Source organism: Prionailurus viverrinus, chromosome C1, assembly GCF_022837055.1.
Source record: "Prionailurus viverrinus isolate Anna chromosome C1, UM_Priviv_1.0, whole genome shotgun sequence".
NCBI lineage: Eukaryota > Metazoa > Chordata > Mammalia > Carnivora > Felidae > Prionailurus > Prionailurus viverrinus.
The window spans coordinates 163,770,367-163,790,731 of NC_062568.1; the positions used below are offsets into that span (position 1 = coordinate 163,770,367).

Consider the following 20,365-nt stretch of genomic DNA (forward strand, 5'->3'; position numbering starts at 1 on the left):
TCTCTCTACCCTTCCCCCATTGTGTGCGTACTCCCTCTCTCTCTCTCAAAATAAAAAACATTAAAAATAAAATAAACAAGAACAACAAAAAAAACCTCACAGATACAGACAACAACAGATTGGTAGTTGCAAGAGGCAGGGGGTGAGAGATAGAAATGGGTGAATTGTTTTTGTGTTGTTTTAGTTTATTATTTTTTAAATGTTATTTATTTTTGAGAGAGAGAGAGAGAGAAAAAAAAAAAAAAACAGAATGTGAGCGGGGGAGAAGCAGAAAGAGAAGGAGACACAGAATCCGAAGCAGTCTCCAGGCTCTGAGCTGTCTGCAAAGCACAGAGACAGATGCGGGGTTCAAACCCACAACCACAAGACCATGACCTGAGCCAAAGTTGGATGCTTAACCACCTGAACCACCAAGGTACCCCTGTTTTGTTGAGTTTAAATAAATTGAATAAATATTCTGATCTGTAGTCAGACACATTATCCATTGTACTATAGGCCCCCTTTAAATTTAATCTTAGAACAAACAAACAAACAAAAAATTAGGCCTCTAAAGGTACAGGGAAGTCAATGGGATGCAGAAGCACAGTATACTTTAAATAACTTAGCTGGGTTCTACACCAAAATTAATGCAAAGTAGAAACTCTAAACTAGCATTTAGCACTTCATGATACCCTGATCTGAAAGACTGTCTTCCAAAAGAATCTATGCATTACTCAGAAAAGCTCCGGAGTGGCAATAAATATTCACCTATGCACCTAACTCCACGGGACATACCTTTAAAGACTAAAAGGGGGAAAACATGACTTACAGGAACTCTTCTATTACCTGCTAAAATTTTAATATATCCTGAATCTATAACAGCAAGTCAAAAAAACAACATTCAAATGCAAGACTGAGCTCTCAAAAGTTAGGTTGAAACTCTTGAATGCCTGTGCCCACATAAGAAATCAGCTTGTCAAAGTTACCTCTGGAGAATAAGAGAGGAATGAGGTAGGAGTAAAGTGTATCTTCCCTTTCTGAAAGTGGTAAGAACTGAGTAAGACAGAATGGATGTTCCATTTTGACTTCTGCATAAGAAAGGGGGGGTGGTTTTGGAAATTTGTTTAGATATTTTCCAATTACAGTTCTATACCTTTAAAAAAGCCGTCTCATTTCCGAATTCTTTGTGAGATTTAATTATTGACACCAAGCAGAAGAGAAATTTAAAAAATAAAACGGTCTCATTTGAAAAGTAATTTGACCATATAAGTAGTCAAAATTAGGGGGACCTGGGTGGTTGAGTCACTGGAGCATGTAACTCCTGATTTCAGGGTTGTGAGTTTGAGACCCACATTGGGTGTAGAGATCACTTAAAAATTTTTTTAATTAAAAAAAAAAGTCAGGGGCACCTGGATGGCTCAGTTGGTTAAGTGGCTGATTTTGGCTCAGGTCATGATCTTACAGTTCATAGGTTGGAGCCCCACATCGGGCTCTGTGCTAACAGCTCAGAGCCTGCAGCCTGCTTCAGATTCTGTGTCTCTCTCTCTGCCCTTTTCTCACTCACACCCTGTCTCTCTCAAAAATAAACATTAAAACAATTAAAAATAAATTTAAAATAAGTCATAAAATTATATATATATATACATATATATATTTTAAATGTTTATTTATTTTTGACAGAGAGAAAGAGACAGAGCATGAGTGGGGGAGGGGCAGAGAGAGAGGCAGACACAGAATCGGAAGCAAGCTCCAGGCTCTGAGCTGTCAGCACAGAGCCCGACGTGGGGCTTGAACTCACAGACTGCGAGATCATGACCTGAGCTGAAGTCGGATGCTCAACTGACTGAGCCACCCAGGTGCCCCTATAAAGTTATATTTTTAAGCCTTCCAGTACTTCCATCTGCAACCATCCCTCCTGAAGAAACAAACCCATTGCCTGTTTAATACTATGCATTTCCCCAGGAGCTTGGTTACATTGCTCACGCCAGGACAATGGACCTGTCAGCACCTCCCTGCTGAACACTGGTCCAGTTCTGCTGAATGAAAAGTCATCAGATTTCTCCAAGTGGTTAAGCTTATCTGTCTTTCCTTTTTTTTTTTTTTTTTTTAATTTTTAATTTTATTTTAAGCGGTCTCCATACCCAATATGGAGCTTGAACTCAAAACCCTGAGACCAAGAATCGCATGCCCCACTGACTGAGCCAGCCAGGAACCTCGGAGTCTTTTCCTTTACACTCAGAAAGGAGCTTTGCTGAAGCACAGAGACCAACTTTTTGCAATATGAAGTTTCTGTCTAAAACTATAGGCAGAGGGACACCTGCCTGGCTCAGTTGGTGGAGCACGTGACTCTTGATCTCATGGTTTTGAGTTCAAGCCCCACGCTGGGTGCAGAGATTACTTGGAAATAAAATCTTAAAAATAAATAAATAAAATTAAATGTAAAGGTCAATAAAAAGGGTCAAAGGTCACAGGTTGCTGAATGGAGAAGTGATATCATTCTAAGACACTTCATATGTCAATACAAAATCATTCTTGGACTAAAGGTTTAATAAAAACACGAAGGCCAATAAATCCACCCTATCTCTCATCCCTGTTATGCTTGACCAACACCTCCAACTCCTTCCTTCCTTGCTGCTCTGGTTTCTCCTTCCATTCTCATACACCCCACTGATACCCCTTTCCCTCTCCCCGCCCCCAGGCCAAACTACCCATCACACTCCACGGAATCTCCTTGAATTGTCAAACTACTCCACACTCTGATCTCTTCACCAAACATTCTCTCAACAGCTTCTGGTTCTCTGCCACAGATACCATGTTCAGGTGAATGATACTCACTCTCTCACCTTGGGAAGTTGGAAGGTGGGGGGCAGGGAGCAAGATTTTTCTAAACTGCTTTCTACCAACCATTAAGCCATTACTCTCCTACCCTCGTTTCAAAAGTGACACCTCTACTTTTAATGTACACATTACTACCACCTTATCACTCTTTTCAAATAATCTTTACCTAAATGACAAAAAATATAAAAAATAAGAAATCTCTTTGGATTCCTATCTACAGGATACAAATAGCACTTGCATTTGTACTTTGCTTTCATTCCTGGCACCTGTCTCTGTGGATTAACCACCAAAGGTTAATCTCTCTAGGTGCGCGATGTCTTTCTCTCCTTCTCCTCTCTCCAGGGACTGTGTTTAATAACTTCCTTTCCAGCATCTACATATTTCTTTGCTGGATCTGTCCCAGAAAGACACACACACAATACATATATCAATATATATGTAATTATGTATGCATAACCCCTTCTTCTTTACCTCAATCCAAAAATACCCTCTAGCTATCTAGATGATACGCATTCTTTCTCTTTTCATGACCTGGATTCTGAAAACACTAGTCTCACTGGACTTACTATGCCCAATTTCGGACCTGTTCAATTCTCAACCTACTGCTCTCTGATTTCTACTTTACTTAAATTGTTCTATGCTTACCTAGTGCATCCGTGTGGCCAAACCCCAAGTAAACTTTTCTGTTTTATCTGCCCTGACCTCTCTGTAGGCCATGATGAAGGTATGTGAAAACCTTTGGTAAAACGTTCTCTTGTCCGGTTTCTACGACAACCTCTAGGTTTAATTTCCTCTGAGTGACATTTTGTTCACTCCATTTCACTATTTTCTGCCTCCATTCTTACTTGTGATATTGCTGCTCTGCAAGACTCTAATTTTGGTCCCATGCTCTTCTTAGTATTTGAGCTTACCCTGGATGACTATTCAAATCTAGCAATTTCACCTACACTTGATCTTGCTCCCAATTATTAACATCAGGATAGATACCAACATGAATCCCCAGAGTCACACACCTAATTGATTCCACTTCGCTTTGTTGTCCTATGGATACTGGAACCTTCATCTTGTCCCACACTGAATTCGTTTTCCCTTACAACCTGTTCATGCTCCTATAAACTTTTTTCTTTAATTAAAATATAACATACAATGTTATATCGGTTTCAGGTGTGTAACACAGTGATTCAATGGTTCTATACATTGCGAAACGCTCACCATAAGTGTAGCTACCACCTGTCATCATAAAAATTATATTAACTACATTCCTTATGCTATACTTGTCTCTGTGACTTATTTAGTTTATAACTGGAAGTCTGTGACTCTTAATCCCCTTCACCTATTTCATCCATCCACCTCCACTCCCCTCCGCTCCAGTTTGTTCTCGGTGTTTAGGAGACAGTTTCTGTTTGTTCGTTTGTTTTGTCTTTTTAGATTCCACATATAAGCGAAATCGTATGGCACTTGTCTTTCACTGTTCGACCTCCCTCATTTAGCATGATACCCTCTAAGTCCATCCATATTGTTCAAAACGGCAGCACTTAATTCTTTCTTATACACCACATTTTCTCTATCCATTCATCTATCATTGGACACTGAGTTTGCTTCCTTTGCTCCTACAGTCTTGTTAAAGAATTAATGGCACTGCAATGCATTTATTGTCCTAATCCAGAGACACAAGTCACCCTCAACTATGTCCTCTCACCCTGACACACGTTATTAGTCACCAATTCCAACAAATTCTCTCTTAAATCCACTCCCTCCTTAATTTGTCTGTATGTCTTATGTTGTGAAACTCCTAATCTTTTAGTAATTGTCTAATATAGGGCATTTTTTTTTATAAGAGCAAAAAAACCAGACTACTTTATAATGTGAAAACAAAGATAAATGGTATCATACCATGCATCAGTGGTATATCTAGAAGACAGTGTTCCTGTGTATGCCGAGGTCTTGGAAACAACTCGAGTCCTGGGGAGTTGATATAAAGGCAAATCTTCTTGCTCCCTTCTTTGAGCCACAGCAGGAAGTTCAACAAGCAAGCCAGGACCTTGGGCATCATCTGGAATCATCATACCTACACAGCAAACCCAGATGATAGTGAACACAAGATACTTTCATTTAGCCTTCATTCATTCAACAAATAGGCCTTTTCTAGGTAGAAATCTTATTAAGTAAAATGTTTAATATGTCAGATGGTGAAAAATGAAGGAAGGAAGGAGGACAGGGACTCCTCAGTGGAAGAGAGTTGCATTTCACACATGGCCTTACTGAAAAGAGGACATTTTAGCAATATAAATATTTTATCAAAAGAATCCTCTTAATGATGGTATTCTAATCTCACTACGCATTTTCCCTTATCAACCTCAGCTGTCCCAACTGCAGGCACTCCTGCATTTCACTTATTAAAAAATAAATAAATAAATAAGGGGTGCCTGGATGGCTCAGTCGGTTGAGGCTCTGACTTCAGCTCAGGTCATGATCTCGCATTTTGTGAGTTCAAGTCCCATGCTGGACTTGAACAGCTCAGAGTCTTGAGCATGCTTCGGATTCTGTGTCTCCTTCTCCCTCTGCCCCTCGCCACACACACACACACACACACACACACACACACACTCTCTCTCTCTCTCTCTCTCTCAAAAGTAAACAACCATTAAAGAAATATTATATTGCATATTTGAAAGTTACTTAAGAGAATAGATCTTAGAAGTCCTCATCACGCACACAAAATAATTTCACAGAATGACAAATAACCAAATAAAAAATCTTACATCAAAAAATGTTTTAATTTTAATTCCAGTGTAGTTAACACACATTGTTATATTGGTTCAGGTATACAATATAGTATTCAACAACTCCATACATCACCCGGTGCTCATCAGGTTAAGAAAACAGATTTTTAAAGGGGCTTTGTTTACAAATTTCATAATTCTTTTACAGTTGTTACCTATTTAATTCTCGTGTCAAACTATGAGTTAGAAAAGATACTAACAACTGTTATTTTATAGATGGAGAAATTCAAGTTAAGGAATTTTGCCAAATGGAATGTGCAAGTTTACCTGACATGCCATCTGTGTTATTTCCACATTTCCTGAAAAAAAGAATAACTGGGGCAGAGTTGTGCATAGAGTCCTACGACTCATAGGACCCTTACTGGCATAGGTCTATTAATCACTCTTAGGATACACCCGATTCTCAGCCAATTTTTCTTGAGCATATTACAAACATGATGAATTGTGATCAAATGTCTTCCTTAAATCCACACATTTATAGTATTTTTTGGAGCTCTGCCTAATCAGAAAATCACAAATTATTTCTAAAAGATATAGGTATTATCCTAAAACTTTTCCTATAAGCATTACCTCAACTCTTTCCATTTCTTCATAATGAACAAATTTTCTAGTAAACTCACTACTACTGCTTTTTATCTTGTCTAGAAACTTTGGAACTGGAGTCTAATCAGTTGGTAATGCAACAGAATCTGAAGAGAGAGTGAATTTAATTTTAATGCTCAGGTTGTGTTAAAGAAGTCTCAGGGTCTGTCCCCCATCCCTATGCACCCTTCACTCCTATTCTCTGGGGCCTCCATTCCTGCAAAGCACTCTAATCCATCTCGATGCCAGAGAGTTCTAGCTTGGCCTATGTCTGCTTCTTCCCCACTGAGGAGGGACCAGGGGTGGGACTAGATTCTGGCCGGAATGGCCAGAAACCAGTGTTAAGAGGGAACTGGCTTTATTTGCAGAGCTGGTTCTCATCCACCCACACTGGTAAAAGCAGACTGTTAAATTATGGCATTGGGTTTCACAGGTTGCTGCAGTTTGTTTAAAACTTTTCATTACCTGTTTCACAGAAAGGCTGCTGTGCCCTTTGCCCCACTCCTCCTCCATGGACTCTGGGTGCTGGTGCTCAGGCACGCATTTCTCATCTGTCACAGTGCGTGACACACTCACACTTTACAGAGCTGTTCGCCAAGTGCACTGCAGTTCCCAGAGCCCATAAAACAAATCAAGTCCTCGAGGACCTATGCAGTTGTTAGGGAAGGGCCATAATAGGAGCACAAAGGTTAGAAAAACAAAGAAGCTAAAAAAATTTTCCTGGACAAATGGAGGTTAATGTTTATAGGAGAGGAATGGGGGAGACTTTCAAAAGGTTTATACTTGGTAAGGAGCAAGAACAGAATGGTCAACAAAATAAAGGCAACGAGAATCCAAGTAGAGAGGAGGGTGGGTTATTGTATAACTTGGCCGCTGCCAGAGGGAGGGAGGGCTGGGGGTTGCAATGCTGTTGAATAGCCACACATGAGCAGCATTTCACTCTCTCATTCAACAAATATTTCTTGAGCACCTACTATGGTAACAAAAATCAGATACAAGCCTTGCCCTCCAGAAGCTTAATTTATAGGAAGAGGTAGGCATGCAAATGAGTATGTGTGTCTGACCCTTGAGTGCAATGACAGAGAATCATCCAGGGTTCCCTGGGGGCACCATCCAGACAAGGGCAGTCAAAGACTAGGAATCAGAACTACCTTCTGTCAGAAACCTTTTGAAATGTTGTAATACTAAATGTGTTATTGATTTGGAATTTATCTTGTAAGCTTTACCTTACTAATTATGCTCATTATAGGTTTATTTTCACAGCCCATGAAGAGTAAAGGCGCTTAGAAGCTACTGTTGGACTAAATATGGGATCAAGAATAGCTCTTCACATATAAGGTTCTCAAAAATAATTTTTTTTTTTTGATGTTTATTTTTGAGAGAGAGAGAGAGACAAAGCATAGCAGTGGAGGGGCAGAAAGGAGACAGAATCTGAAGCAGACTTCAGGCTCTGTGCTGTCAGCACAGAGCCCAATGTGGGGCTCAAACTCACAGACTGTGAGATCATGACCTGAGCCAAAGTCGGACGCTTAACTGACTGTGCCACCCAGGCGCCCCTCTCAAAAGTAATTTTTAAATTTATTGCTCAGAAAAAGAAATTTAATTGTTCAGAGATAAACCTAAAACTGTCTGATACTAATAAAGAGGTCAAAGAGTTACAGATTTGAAAGAGGGCTTAGAGAATACTTAGCCCAGGGGAGTTTACTTAGGAGAAGCTGGCGGGACTGCCTGGTGACACAGCAGGGTACCTGCTTTGTACAGAGGGACGTGGGACTAAGTATCAGCCCTTTGCTGGAAAGGATCTCAAGAGCAAAATCAAACTCTGACTAGAATAAATTCAATATGTATGCTGCTGAAATCTGTATCGACTCTGTATTAATAATTTCTCAGCCTACCCACAGTTAGCATTAATCCAAATAGTCATGCCTGCCACATGGCATTCTAGAGGCTTTCAAAATTTTTTCCTAAAAGCATGTGGTTATGAATGCATTTCCAGTGAGGACAGATCTAAGATATACAAGTTTAACTTCATTCCCAAAGCTATAATCTCTAAAAAAATAAATTCCCAGATCCTTGTAAAGTATCAGACTGAGGCAGAGTAGAGGGCATAATGGGGGGACCTCTCTAAAAGATACATCCAAGTCATAGAACTTGTCAATGTGACCTTATTCGGAAAAAAGGTCTTTGCAGATACATTTAAGTATCATGAGATGAGACCATCCTGGATTACCCAAGTGGGCCCTAAATCCAATGACAGATGTCCCTATAGGAGACAAAGAATAGAAGACACAGGTCAAGAGAAGAGAGCCGTGTGAAGACAGAGGCACACATAACAGTGATGCAGCCACAAGTCAAAGAAGGCTGGAGCCACCAGAAGCCGGAAGAGGAAACAGATTATTCCCTAGGGCCTTCAGAGGGAGCACAGCGCACCTTGATTTTAGGGCTTTGGGCCTTGAGAACCGTGAGAGAATTAATATCTGTTGTTTTAAGCCACCAAGTTTGCGACAACTTGCTACAGCAGCCCTGGAAAACTTCGAGAGCCAGTAGAGGTCAGAAGTAATTTTGGAGCCATTTAGATAATACACAGAGGAGAGCTCAAGAGGAACTACCTTCTCCATCTTCTTCCCAACTCTGCTGCTCTTCCCCACAAACACCCACCCCATATAGCCAGTTTATCCTTTCAATCCTGACAGTGTAGAGCAGTGAGTGATTCTCAACTCTGCCCCCCCCCAGGGGACATTTGGCAGTGTCTGAAGACATGTGATCTTGATCAGGCCTGGGAATGTGAGTACCACTGGCATCAGAGTTAGAAGGCAGAGAAGCTATTAACATTCTACCAAGCACAGGTCAGCTCTCCACCATAAAGAATCATCTGGTCCAAAATAGTAATGACATTGCTATAAAGTATCAGTGACGATCAAACAGATATGGCCTATTAATTCAATTATTCATTCATTTGTGCAGTAAATCTTCTCTAAGTACTTAAAGGACTATGGAAATGTGATAAAAATTTTTAAAACAGTTTAATGGAACACTTTTGGGGGGAAAAGTCCCATTTTTATCCTAGTCACAATCGGTTATACATCATGAAAAACTGGATAAACTCATCAAATCCTAGATATTCAAAATTAACTACCCATGCTCTGTTTTGACTCGGAACTGACAACTATTTATCATCTCAGAGAGGACTTGAATCTTTACTGCTAATGACTCCATTCTCTGGATTTTACTCAACAGAATGCTGAATTCATAAAAACCATTACATGGCTTTCTATAATGCACTCCATCCCCTCCAATGTATTACCATACAACATGAGAATTGTCCAGAGAAAGACTTTTCCTATAAGCAGAGTCATAACACATGAAGGACAGCATAAATCCTGAACAATGGCTCTATAAATCCCAGTGCTGTGAAAGAACTTAACAGTCTTACCTAGGGATCTCAATAATAAAACAGCCTTTGATATTTCAGTGTTGGATGAAGAAAAATTATTTTTCACAGTTGAGTTTTCAAAATTATGTAAGAGTCAATATTGGGGGTAGGCAAGGAGAGGCACTATACTTTTAGGATTCTTTAATGGAAACTAAGTTATTAATGCACCAAAATTGACCATAATATATGGCTATAAAAATGTTTCATAAATGTTTAAAATATGACTCTCTTTATTAATATTTAACAACCTCATTCAATGAGCTAACAGTATCACTTAATAGCATCAGAGGTTTTAATATATATTAGTAGAGACTTATTTCAAACTTAGCACGTAAGGTACTAGTTTTAGTTTTAATCCACACTGCTTATAAAAAGCAAAATCAGGCATTGAAAATATAGCCCTTTCAGAAAAGAGAATCTTAAGTTCTATGTTGAAATATGAGCCAGGTTTATTCTTCCAGCTTTTCTGAAGCAGATTAATAAACATTTAAATTTGCATCATTATGAATGAAAATAGGACAGTAAGACTTATCGTCTATAAAAACAAAGCTGAAAGATTGCAAAATAATGTAATTTGTGTTTATGAGAAACAAAAACCACAAACCTAAATCCAGACTGCTTTGTGTTAATGAATTAAGATTTTCCAGATCATCAAATCTGCCTTGTTGACTGCTTCCTTCAGATGAGGGCATGGAGGGTAGGGAATCAATGCCAAAATTTTCTTTCATCTTGAGAGGAAGAAAGACAGAAATGCATTAGTACTTCGTGATAAAATGAGGTACATCATAATGTTGTTCAAACCAGATAATGATTGCGGAAAACTGGTCCTGCAAACAGGCCTCCTCAAGTAGTGGTTTATGCAATGGTAAGCAGTAACGAATGCTGGTAACTTAATCTCCACAAGAGTACTAATAGTTTTTTAGTACTATTAGGCTAATAGTTTTTTTTTTCTTTTTTTTTTTTTTACACTGGATTTTTTTTCACAAAAAAAATTGTTTTATAAACATTAATGAGTGGATTTAAGTAAACAATCACAAAGGTATAAGAATAAAGATCTATCCAGTCAAGCAAGGTCAATGGCTGACACACACTAACTCATAGAGTATGTTGGAGCACAACCTCAATAGCTTCACTGACAATCCCAAATCAACTGGTGGATTTTCACAGCTCTGAGCTCTTGCTTTACCCTCCCTAACACCTTTATCTGCCCGGCAAACACCAGCTACCCAAACCTAAAACCTACAGATAAGCACATTTTTGCATTTTCCAGTTGTCTTCCTTTGATACATGTCTTCTCTGGTTTCCCAAAGTTACAACCTTCCAGAACATATGATTTTCGCTGAAATATTTTATTATCATATTTTAAAAACTTTTATAAGCATAAAATTAAATGACAATGTTAGGGCCACCATAGGGATATACTGCAATTCATTTAAGACAAGTAACACCTATGTCATTCTCTGTTGGAAATTTAGCTTGTTCAAAACTAAAACATGAATGACATCTTTTACAGGGTCCCCATTTTTTTTCATTATGTTATATTGGTCAGACCTCAATGGTATGAGAAGGATCTCTCATAAACTGGTGAACCAAATACTGCTAGCTTTTTCCATACAGATTATGAATATAGCTAAGTATAGAACTGTATCAGATATTTAATGGAGATATTCAACTCAAATATTAAATTGGGGTGAGAAAGGAGATACAACTATATAGTTGCCTAGAATAAAATAAGAATTTCTTAGAGAAGGGAATAAGGAGGAAATAGTAAGCACTGAATATTTATATTTTATAGCAATTTGGGACTTATTAAAAAAAGTTTATGGCAACTATATGAGGAATAAGAGAATTGATATCTGAATCTGAATTTCAATATAAAAGGGTAAGATCTTTAGGAAAAAAAAGTTTTATGAAAAAAAATTTTTTTGAATGTTTATTTTTGAGACAGAGCATGAGTGGGGGAGGGGTAGAGAGAGAGAGGGAGACACAGAATCCGAAGGAGCCTCCAGGCTCTGAGCTGTCAGCACAGAGTGCGACACGGGGCTCAAACTCACGGACTGTGAGATCATGACCTGAGCTGAAGTCAGACGCTTGACTGACCGAGCCACGCAGGTGCCCCGGAAAAAAAAGTTTTTCTAAATAGAGAAGAAAATAAAAAAACATACAATTAGTCTTAGGTAATTAATTCTCAGGCAAGAGTCAGATATTTTTATTCATTTATTTTTTAATGTTTTTTATTTATTTTTGAGAGAGAGACAGAGTGTGAGCAGGGGAGGGGGAGAGAGAGGGAGAAACAGAATCCGAAACAGGCACCAGGCTCTAAGCTGTCAGCACAGAGCCTGACACAGGGCTTGATCCCACGGATCACAAGATCATGACCCGAAGCTGGACACTTAACCGAAAGAGCCACCCAGGTGCCCCAAGAATCAGATCTTCTAAAAAGGGGCAAAAAATGTGGACATTTCTTCAGCGGGTAGCCAATGAACACATGAAAAGTTGCTCAACTTTTCTTAATAATTAGAAAAATGCAAATCAAAACCACAATAAGGGATGCCTGAGTGGCACAGTCAGCTAAGCATCCGACTTTGGGTCAGGTCATAATCTCACAGTTCGTGAGTTCGAACCCTGCATTGGGCTCTGTGCTGACAGCTCAGAGCCTGGAGCCTGCTTCATATTCTGTCTCCGTCTCTCTCCCTGCTCCTCCCCTGCTTGTGCACTATCTCTCTCACTCAAATATAAATAAACATTAAAAAAATTAAAAAAAACACACACACAATAAGATACTACTTGGGACCTATTTAAAAAAACAAAAACAGGGGCGCCTGGGTGGCTCAGTCGGTTAAGTGGCCGACTTTGGCTCAGGTCATGATCTCGTGGTCCGTGAGTTCGAGCCCCGCGTCGGGCTCTTTGCTGACAGCTCAGAGCCTGGAGTCTGTTCAGATTCTGTGTCTCCCTCTCTCTGACCCTCCCCTGTTCATGCTCTGTCTCTCCCTGTCTCAAAAATAAATAAAATGTTAAAAAAACAAACAAACAGAAAGCAGGTATTGGCAGGCATGTGGAAAAACCGGAAAATTTCTGCACTGCTGGTGGGAACGTAAAATGATACAGCTACTGTGGAAAACAGGATGGTGGCACCCCAAAAAATTAAACACAGAATTACCATATGAATTGCCATATGCAATGTTGCATCTGGGGAAATACTCAAAAAAATTTAAAACAGTTATTTGAACAGATACTGTATACCAGTGTTTGCAGCAGTATTATTCGCAATAGCCTTAGGTAGAAACCCAGATGTTCATCAAGTGATGAAGGAGTAAACAAATTGTGGTATATACATACAATGGAATGTTATTCAGCCTTACAAAGGGAGAAAATTCCAACACATATGATGTGGATGAAACTGGAAGGCATTATGCTAAATGACATAAGCCCCGCACAAGAGGACAAATATTGTATGATTCCACTTATATGAGATACTGAGTCAAATTCTTAGAGAAAGAAAGTAGAACTATAGTTTGTTGCCAGGGGATGAGAGAAGGGAAGAATGGACAGTTACTGTTTAATGGGTACAGACTTTCAATCTGGGAAGATGAAAAAGTTCTGGAGATGGATGGTGATAATGATTGTACAATAATTAAAGTGTATTTAATGCTACTGGAACTGTAAACCTAGAATGATTAAAATGGTATATTTTATGTTCAGTATCCCCTCCTTATCTGTGGTGGACACATTCCAAGACCCCCAGTGGATGCCTGAAACAAAAGATAGTACTATACCCTGTATATACTGTTTTTTCATATACATGCATACCTATGATAAAAGTTTAATTTATAAATCAGGCACAGTAAGAGATTAACAATAACTAATAAAGAAATAGAATATATTCCAATAAGAGTTATGTAAATGTGGTCTCTTTCTCTCTCAAAATATCTTACTGTACTGTAGTCACCCTTCTTTTTATGATGATGATGTGAGATGATAAAATGCCTAAGTGATAAATAGCGAGGTGAATGGTGTAGGCACATGTTAGGCTACTAGTGACCTTCTGACACTGTTGGAAGGAGGATCATCTGTTTCCAGACCTCAGGTGACCGCAGGTAATGGTACTGTGAAAGGGAAACCACAGGGACTACTAGGATGTATATTTTACTACAACTAAAAATAAAAAACCAGATCTGTAAATCTTGATGGTTTTACCCTTCAATTAAAATGGAGAAATGAGTGATAGAGAAAGGTAAAGTTAAGTAGCAGGTACTACAAATATAGTTACGTCTGTACCCCAAAATGGATGTTACAATAAAGACAGAAATGATAATGTTCCTCTACCCTTCTGGAGGGCACTCTCTAAATAAGAGTATTGAGAATTATATATTTATAAAATATTCAAATGTTTTAACAATCTACCCAGGGATTGTAATATTAGATGATAAATTTTTATCACAGGAGTATACTTCTGAGAGGAGGGTAAATAAAGATTCAAGCCCATCCTGATCTTATGTGTGTAACTGTTATAAAGAATCAGAATATTCTATCAAAAACATGCCACTTTGGCATAAGGATTATTTTGAGAGGAAGACAAATGAGAAACAGCACACACAGAAAAGCTATCTTCCCCTGATTCTTTTTTTTTTTTTATGAAATTTATTGACAAATTAGTTTCCATACAACACCCAGTGCTCATCCCAAAACCCTGATTCTTGATCACTAGAGAGGACACTAGATTTTGTTCTGCTAAGAGATGGCACCAAGAGAAACATACATAACAAAACAGCCCTTATCTTCCATCAATTTCCCCCTTATATTTACCTTCCTACAGCTCTGACCCTAAAACCTAAACTCCTTTTCTTTTGTCTTGTTACTTCTCTAGAAATGTATTGTTCTTTGTTAAAATGCCACATAAGCCCGAGTTCTAAGCACCCCTTTGAGTTATTCATCACTGAGTTTCTTCTGCTTGTGTGCATGCCACACTTGTTAATAAATTGTTTTCCTTTTGCCAATCTTTCATCAGCTTAATTTCCACAGCCCAGCCACAAAACCAATGAGGTTAGAGGAAAAAAAATTGTCCCTCCCCTACACTGTCATCATTGTAGAGTCCAGAAAGGGAGGAAAAGAGTTAATGCCCAAAACAAGAACATATAATTATTTAAAGAAAATAAAATTTTGTGCAGACTAGACACATTAGGTCTGAAACAATTTTAATCAATGCCACTTTAGAGGGTTTACAGAGGTCACCTCACAGAATCAGAAATGGAAAATAAAAAGAAGGAAGCTAGGAAATTTAACAGAGATTCAGTAATTAGAATGTATGCCTTTCAAAATGTGAGCATTGAATGTTGTTATAAACCAGCGTTTCAAATAGTAATTTAACAAACAACAGAGTAAGTGGTTGTATTGTGAAGATCATTGCTATGTGCTTACGAATGGAATTCTTTTAAAGCCTACTGCCTTGCAAATGAGTAGTTGAGATCAGGATAAAATTTTGACTGATAGTATGGATTCAAAAATTACTGTATCTTGGGGTGCCTGGGTGGCTCAGTCTGCTAAGCATCCTCTTGGCTTCAGCCAACACAGGTCGTGATCTGACAGATAGTGAGATGGAGCCCCACATCAGGCTCTGCGCTGGCAGTATGGAGGCTGCTTGGGATTCTCTCTCTCTGCCCCTCCCCCATTTGCACTCCCTCTCACAAAATAATAAAATAAACTTTAAAAAAAAACTACTGTATCTCAAACAACTTAGATGAAAATTAAGATGGTATATCCAGAAAGCTGTGTTAAATGACCGAAAAGTGATTCTAGTGGTAATGGAAATATGGACATTCAATATGTGTTGAAAGAAGGCAAATAAAATTGCCATTAAATGTAAGAATGCAAAAAAATTTAACATTTGACAGTGTTTAAAATGTGAATGTTTAAATTTATGATGTAAATATGGTGAATGTAGCTTTGACTATTTCATCTAGAACCCTAAAAATTTATACATTAAAATGGGCCTCTTTTTCAGGTTGCCTTGTATTTGGATAAATAGAAAATTTTCCTTATAGAATAAAGCCACAAGTGACTATTTGAGAACATTCACTAATCTGTGATTAGAATTTGTTCCACATAACTGGATATTCTGTTTGAGTTCAAGTACTTAGCGGTATAGGAACGGGACCAGCAAGGAAAGAAAGCACCAATGTCAATGGCAACACACCAGGTGATTCTCTGTTACTTCTTCCTATATCCAGGTATTATTCACATAATCTTAAAATATCTGTTCTCTGGTAGGCTTCCCAGAGTCCTTTATCATGGGTAACCCTCTAGGGTCCATAAATACAGCTTGTAGAGCACCTTGAATAGCAGAAGGACCCATAGCATTTGCAAAAGGGGAGAAAGGAAGATAGGTTTGAAGGAGGAGGGAGCACAAAAACCAGCCTCATGAGCCCTGTAATAGAGCAAAGAAAGGCCCACTCCCCACAGCACTGCAAGAAAGTGGCTGACCTCCATGAGGGGAATAGTGCACTATACCTAAATATATTGTTAAGTGGCCTTTTAAATATCCCTATATAATAAGTTTCTTTTCATTCACCTGGAAATTAATCTTCAGCATGAAATGAACAAACAAACCAAAACATTAAAAAATGACCCTAATGAAAGATTCCAATTGGTGACCAGTTAACTCTAATTTTATAAAAATAAAGTTTATTGGTTATCTAATAGCAAAGTCAAACCTATTGAAATATAATGCTTTCCTGTCAAGTTGAAAACAGGTAGTATCACAAATGTAAAGATAATTTTTTAGAGTTCAGTGACCTTCTATTTAGTATGACACATAACACAGAACAGTGTGGGTAAGCAAGACATAAACAAGAGATCTTTAATTAATTTTGCCTTGATTTTCCCTGATAAATACTATGTGAGAAATACAACGCTGTGTTTCTCTGGGAGATAAAAAATCACAAATGGCCAAACAGCTCTTTTTTGAAATGGATAATCTGCAGAAATAAATCACTAAAAAAATCAAGGCAAAAACCACTATAAACCACTATAAAAGGCAACTGCAGCCTATTGACTCTCACTAGAAGTTATATAATACAGAAAAGATGAGTTTATACTTACAGTAATACACAGTACGGTGTATCTTGGAAAAATGATTAATTACAAAAATTACCTTTTCCATTACATTTTTTTTTGAAATGCACAGGACTTAGCAACAGGGATAGGGAGGGAGGGAAACAGAATGGGGGGATGTGGAAGATCTGTTCTCAACCCTTACCATGTTTTCAGCGCTGTAGCCATACTGCTGTGTTTCCTGGGAATAGATACTCATCATGGACCTTGCTTCTTGAAGCTCAGGTGGTTCACTGTCATGTAACCACTGTGTGCCAAAATGAAGTTCCTTCACGGAGGGAACAGGAGCAGCCTCTTGAAGGTGCGAAGAGGCATACAAGTCCATGGACTGAAAGCGATCTTGATACAGCTCATATTCTTCATCCACAAGCATCTCTCTTTCTTCCCCCATCTCTTGCAACCTGGGAGTCAGAAATTCACGCATCTCCCAGGCCTCCTTGCTGTTGTCTATCTCTTTTTGTTGGGACTGGAAAGTCTTCCCCAAATCTAGGAACGGCTCATCTACAAGTTCCTCTTGATAATAGGGTTCATCTCTAAATCCCTGTAAATAAAAGTTGCAAAATAATTTGAATTCCCTCTCCTTTAAAGCGGCACTCTATATATTAACTGGAAGGTTAACCCGTGACAGAACCACAGTGACTACATTCCATGCCCAGCCACAGCTAACTTGAACGGCTCTCCATCACAAAGGAGGAGAAATAAATGCTCACTCCCACACAACCCTCAAAGCAGGAAAGGGACAAACAGTTGAGAGGCAGAAATCTGCCACTGGCAAGGTGAATGACTATTCTAAAAGGTTCGTTACACATTAACCACCTGAAACTTCTCAATCAGAAATAAGAATTTTGTTAACTGCTACATGAATATTTAACTCATGCATCTCAGAGAAAAGTAGTACATAAATATAGATACACATCATTCTATTCCCTAAGAAAGCAAAAACTTAAAAAGTCAGGATTTTCAAGCTTAGCTAAATCAAAATAAATTATGGCTATTGAAATTATCAAAAAGCACTCTCCATAAACTAAAGATATGGGAAGTAGGTCTCAACTACTTTGAGTATGACTATTTTATAATATGCCTATGTAACAGACATGTAATTTTTTCATCTGTAGTGAAATTACATGGCAAAAAGGAATGAATATAGAATGCTTTCTAATTAATTTATATTTTACTAATTAGAAGATCAAGTACATGCAACTGAAACTAAATAGTCACATATGTGCAGAAACTTTGTTGAATTCCCAGGTAATGCCTGAGAAATGTACGGGTTTGCTGAGCCTCTAACCTAACCCTGGAGGATCCACAGAGTGCTGACCACAATGAGGCCCAATTCCTCCTGAGAGATCAGTGACATTTTCTATTTGGAGACCTATTCATTAAATATTACCAAATGTAAATTCATGGAATGAATCACTACTTCCCACCTTTATATTATTATAGCGTATCAAATACAGCAACCTAGTTAATTTTTTTAAAGGTGTATTTACAGGGTATATTTAAAGAAGTCATATACTTATGAAATTTTAACAAAAAATGTTGACACTAAAAAGCCCACAATGTACAGTATAGAAATAAACATCAGGGGCGCCTGGGTGGTTCAGCCGGTTAAGTGTCTCCGACTTCGGCTCAGGTCATGATCTTGCAGTTTGTGGGTTCGAGCCCCACGTTGGCCTCTGTGCTGGCAGCTTGGAGCCTAGAGCCTGCTTCACATTCTCTGTCTCCCTTTCTCTCTGCCCCTCCCCCACCTCAAAAATAAACATTAAAAAATATGTAAAGAAATAAACATCAGTTTGAGACACTGTCAATAAATTATGCAAAAAATATCACCAGATGGTTGCTATCAAGTAAAGCAAAACCATACACCATTCTCTACCTGCAAAGAGCAAAATAAGCACAATTCATTTTAAGAATAAAAAAGGAAAAGCTTCAAAATATACTTCCTAAAATTAAAGCATAATGATGGTTTTGACTAAATAACTTTTCTTTAGAAAGTATTGAATGAGAAGTCCTTTGGAATAGCTCTGTTTTCTACAGCATTTTAAATGCAGGTCTATTTTCAAACATATGTTCTACCCTCAAAAATTTAAGAGTATATTAGCGATACAAAATCAGATATGTTTGTGCTTTGAAAATGACTCATATCTGGCCTATGTTATTTATGAAGCCAATGTCATACAAGAGGGAAACCATTTCATCTTAAAAAAGTTAAAAAGAGAGGAGGATCATTTAATTTGAATCTCTTTAGCCTAGAGAGTGAGAACAAGCTTTTGTCTTCTTTTTTATAGCAATGTTAGCTCACAATAAACCATTCAAATAGGAAATCAATTTACTAAATACCTGGGGTGCTTCGAGTATTAAAGATGAATTTATATCATGAATTGTTTCTGAAAGTTCAGTCTTGTCTTCATTTCTGTTTGAATGTAAAATATAATGACTTTCTCCCTCTTTATCATCTTCCTGAAAATAGAAGCAATTTTTTTTGTTTTGTTATGCACAATTGAAGACATGTTTTTGTCAACTCTGAAGCTATTTTTTATTGACATATAAAATTAAACACTGTGTCCATTAGATGTACAACATAATAATTTGATATATGTATATTTTGCAAAATGATTATCACAATAAGTTTAGTTACATCTGCAACTTTCAAATATACAATATGGTATTATTAACTGTAGTCACTATGCTGTATATTACATCCACAAGACTTATTTATAACTGGAAGTTTGTATCTTTTGACCACCTTCACCCATCTTGCCCACCACTCCTCACCTCTGGCAACTAAAGAAGCACTTTCATAACCAAGAAAATACCTTAGTTTTGAACTCTCTTCAGATTAATTCTCATCTTTCCATTAAATGCAAGGACACAATAAACTTTATGCAAATTATGTCATTAGAACGAACTTTAATAATTAAACAGAAAACCATATTCGGGTCAAAGCTTCTCAAATTTTTGTTTTCTTTTTAAGTATTCCCTACACTACATACAAAAGAATGAAACTTGACTGCTTTCTTTCATTAAGCTCAAAATGGATTAAAGTCCTAAGCATGAGACCTGAAACCATGAAAATCCTTAAAGAGAGTACAGGCAGTAATTTCTCTGCCTGTGACATCAGTCATAGCAATATTTTTCTATAGGTCTCTTGAGGCAAGGGAAATAAAAGCAAAAATAAACCATTGGAACATCAAAACAAAGTTTCTGCACAGCAAAAGAAACAATCAACAAAACTAAAAGCCACCTACAGAATGGGAAAAGATATTTGCAAATGACATATCTGATAAAGGGTTGGTATACAAAATACATAAAGAATTGATACAACTCAATACTTAAAAATCAAATAATCCAATTAAAAAATGGGCAGAACAGACATTTCTACAAAGAAGACTTCTAGATGGCCAACAGACATATGAAATGATGCTCAACATCATGCATCATCAGAGATATGCAAATCAAAACTACAAAGAAATATCACCTCACACCGGTCAGAAGGGCTAAAATCAAAAACACAAGGAACAACAAGTGTTGGCAAGGATGTGGAGAAAAAAGAACCCATGTGCATTGTTGGTGGGAATGTGGACTGGGGTAGCCACTGTGGAAAACAGTATGGAGGTTCCTCAAAAAGTTAAAAAGAAAT

General features: G+C 37.8%; 1 protein-coding gene across 2 annotated transcripts in view; it reads right to left on the reverse strand.

Moving 5' to 3' along the window:
* The window catches only part of PATJ (PATJ crumbs cell polarity complex component), a 367,631-nt gene that overhangs the window by 237,286 nt on the left and 109,980 nt on the right, over positions 1-20,365 (reverse strand). For both annotated transcript variants that reach the window (XM_047870413.1, XM_047870411.1), the window contains exons 19-22: positions 19,066-19,185; positions 16,871-17,266; positions 10,220-10,343; positions 4,711-4,885 (exon numbers count right to left, since the gene is read on the reverse strand). In XM_047870413.1, the coding sequence (XP_047726369.1) occupies positions 4,711-4,885; positions 10,220-10,343; positions 16,871-17,266; positions 19,066-19,185 (815 nt within the window). The remainder of the gene's footprint in view (positions 1-4,710; positions 4,886-10,219; positions 10,344-16,870; positions 17,267-19,065; positions 19,186-20,365) is intronic.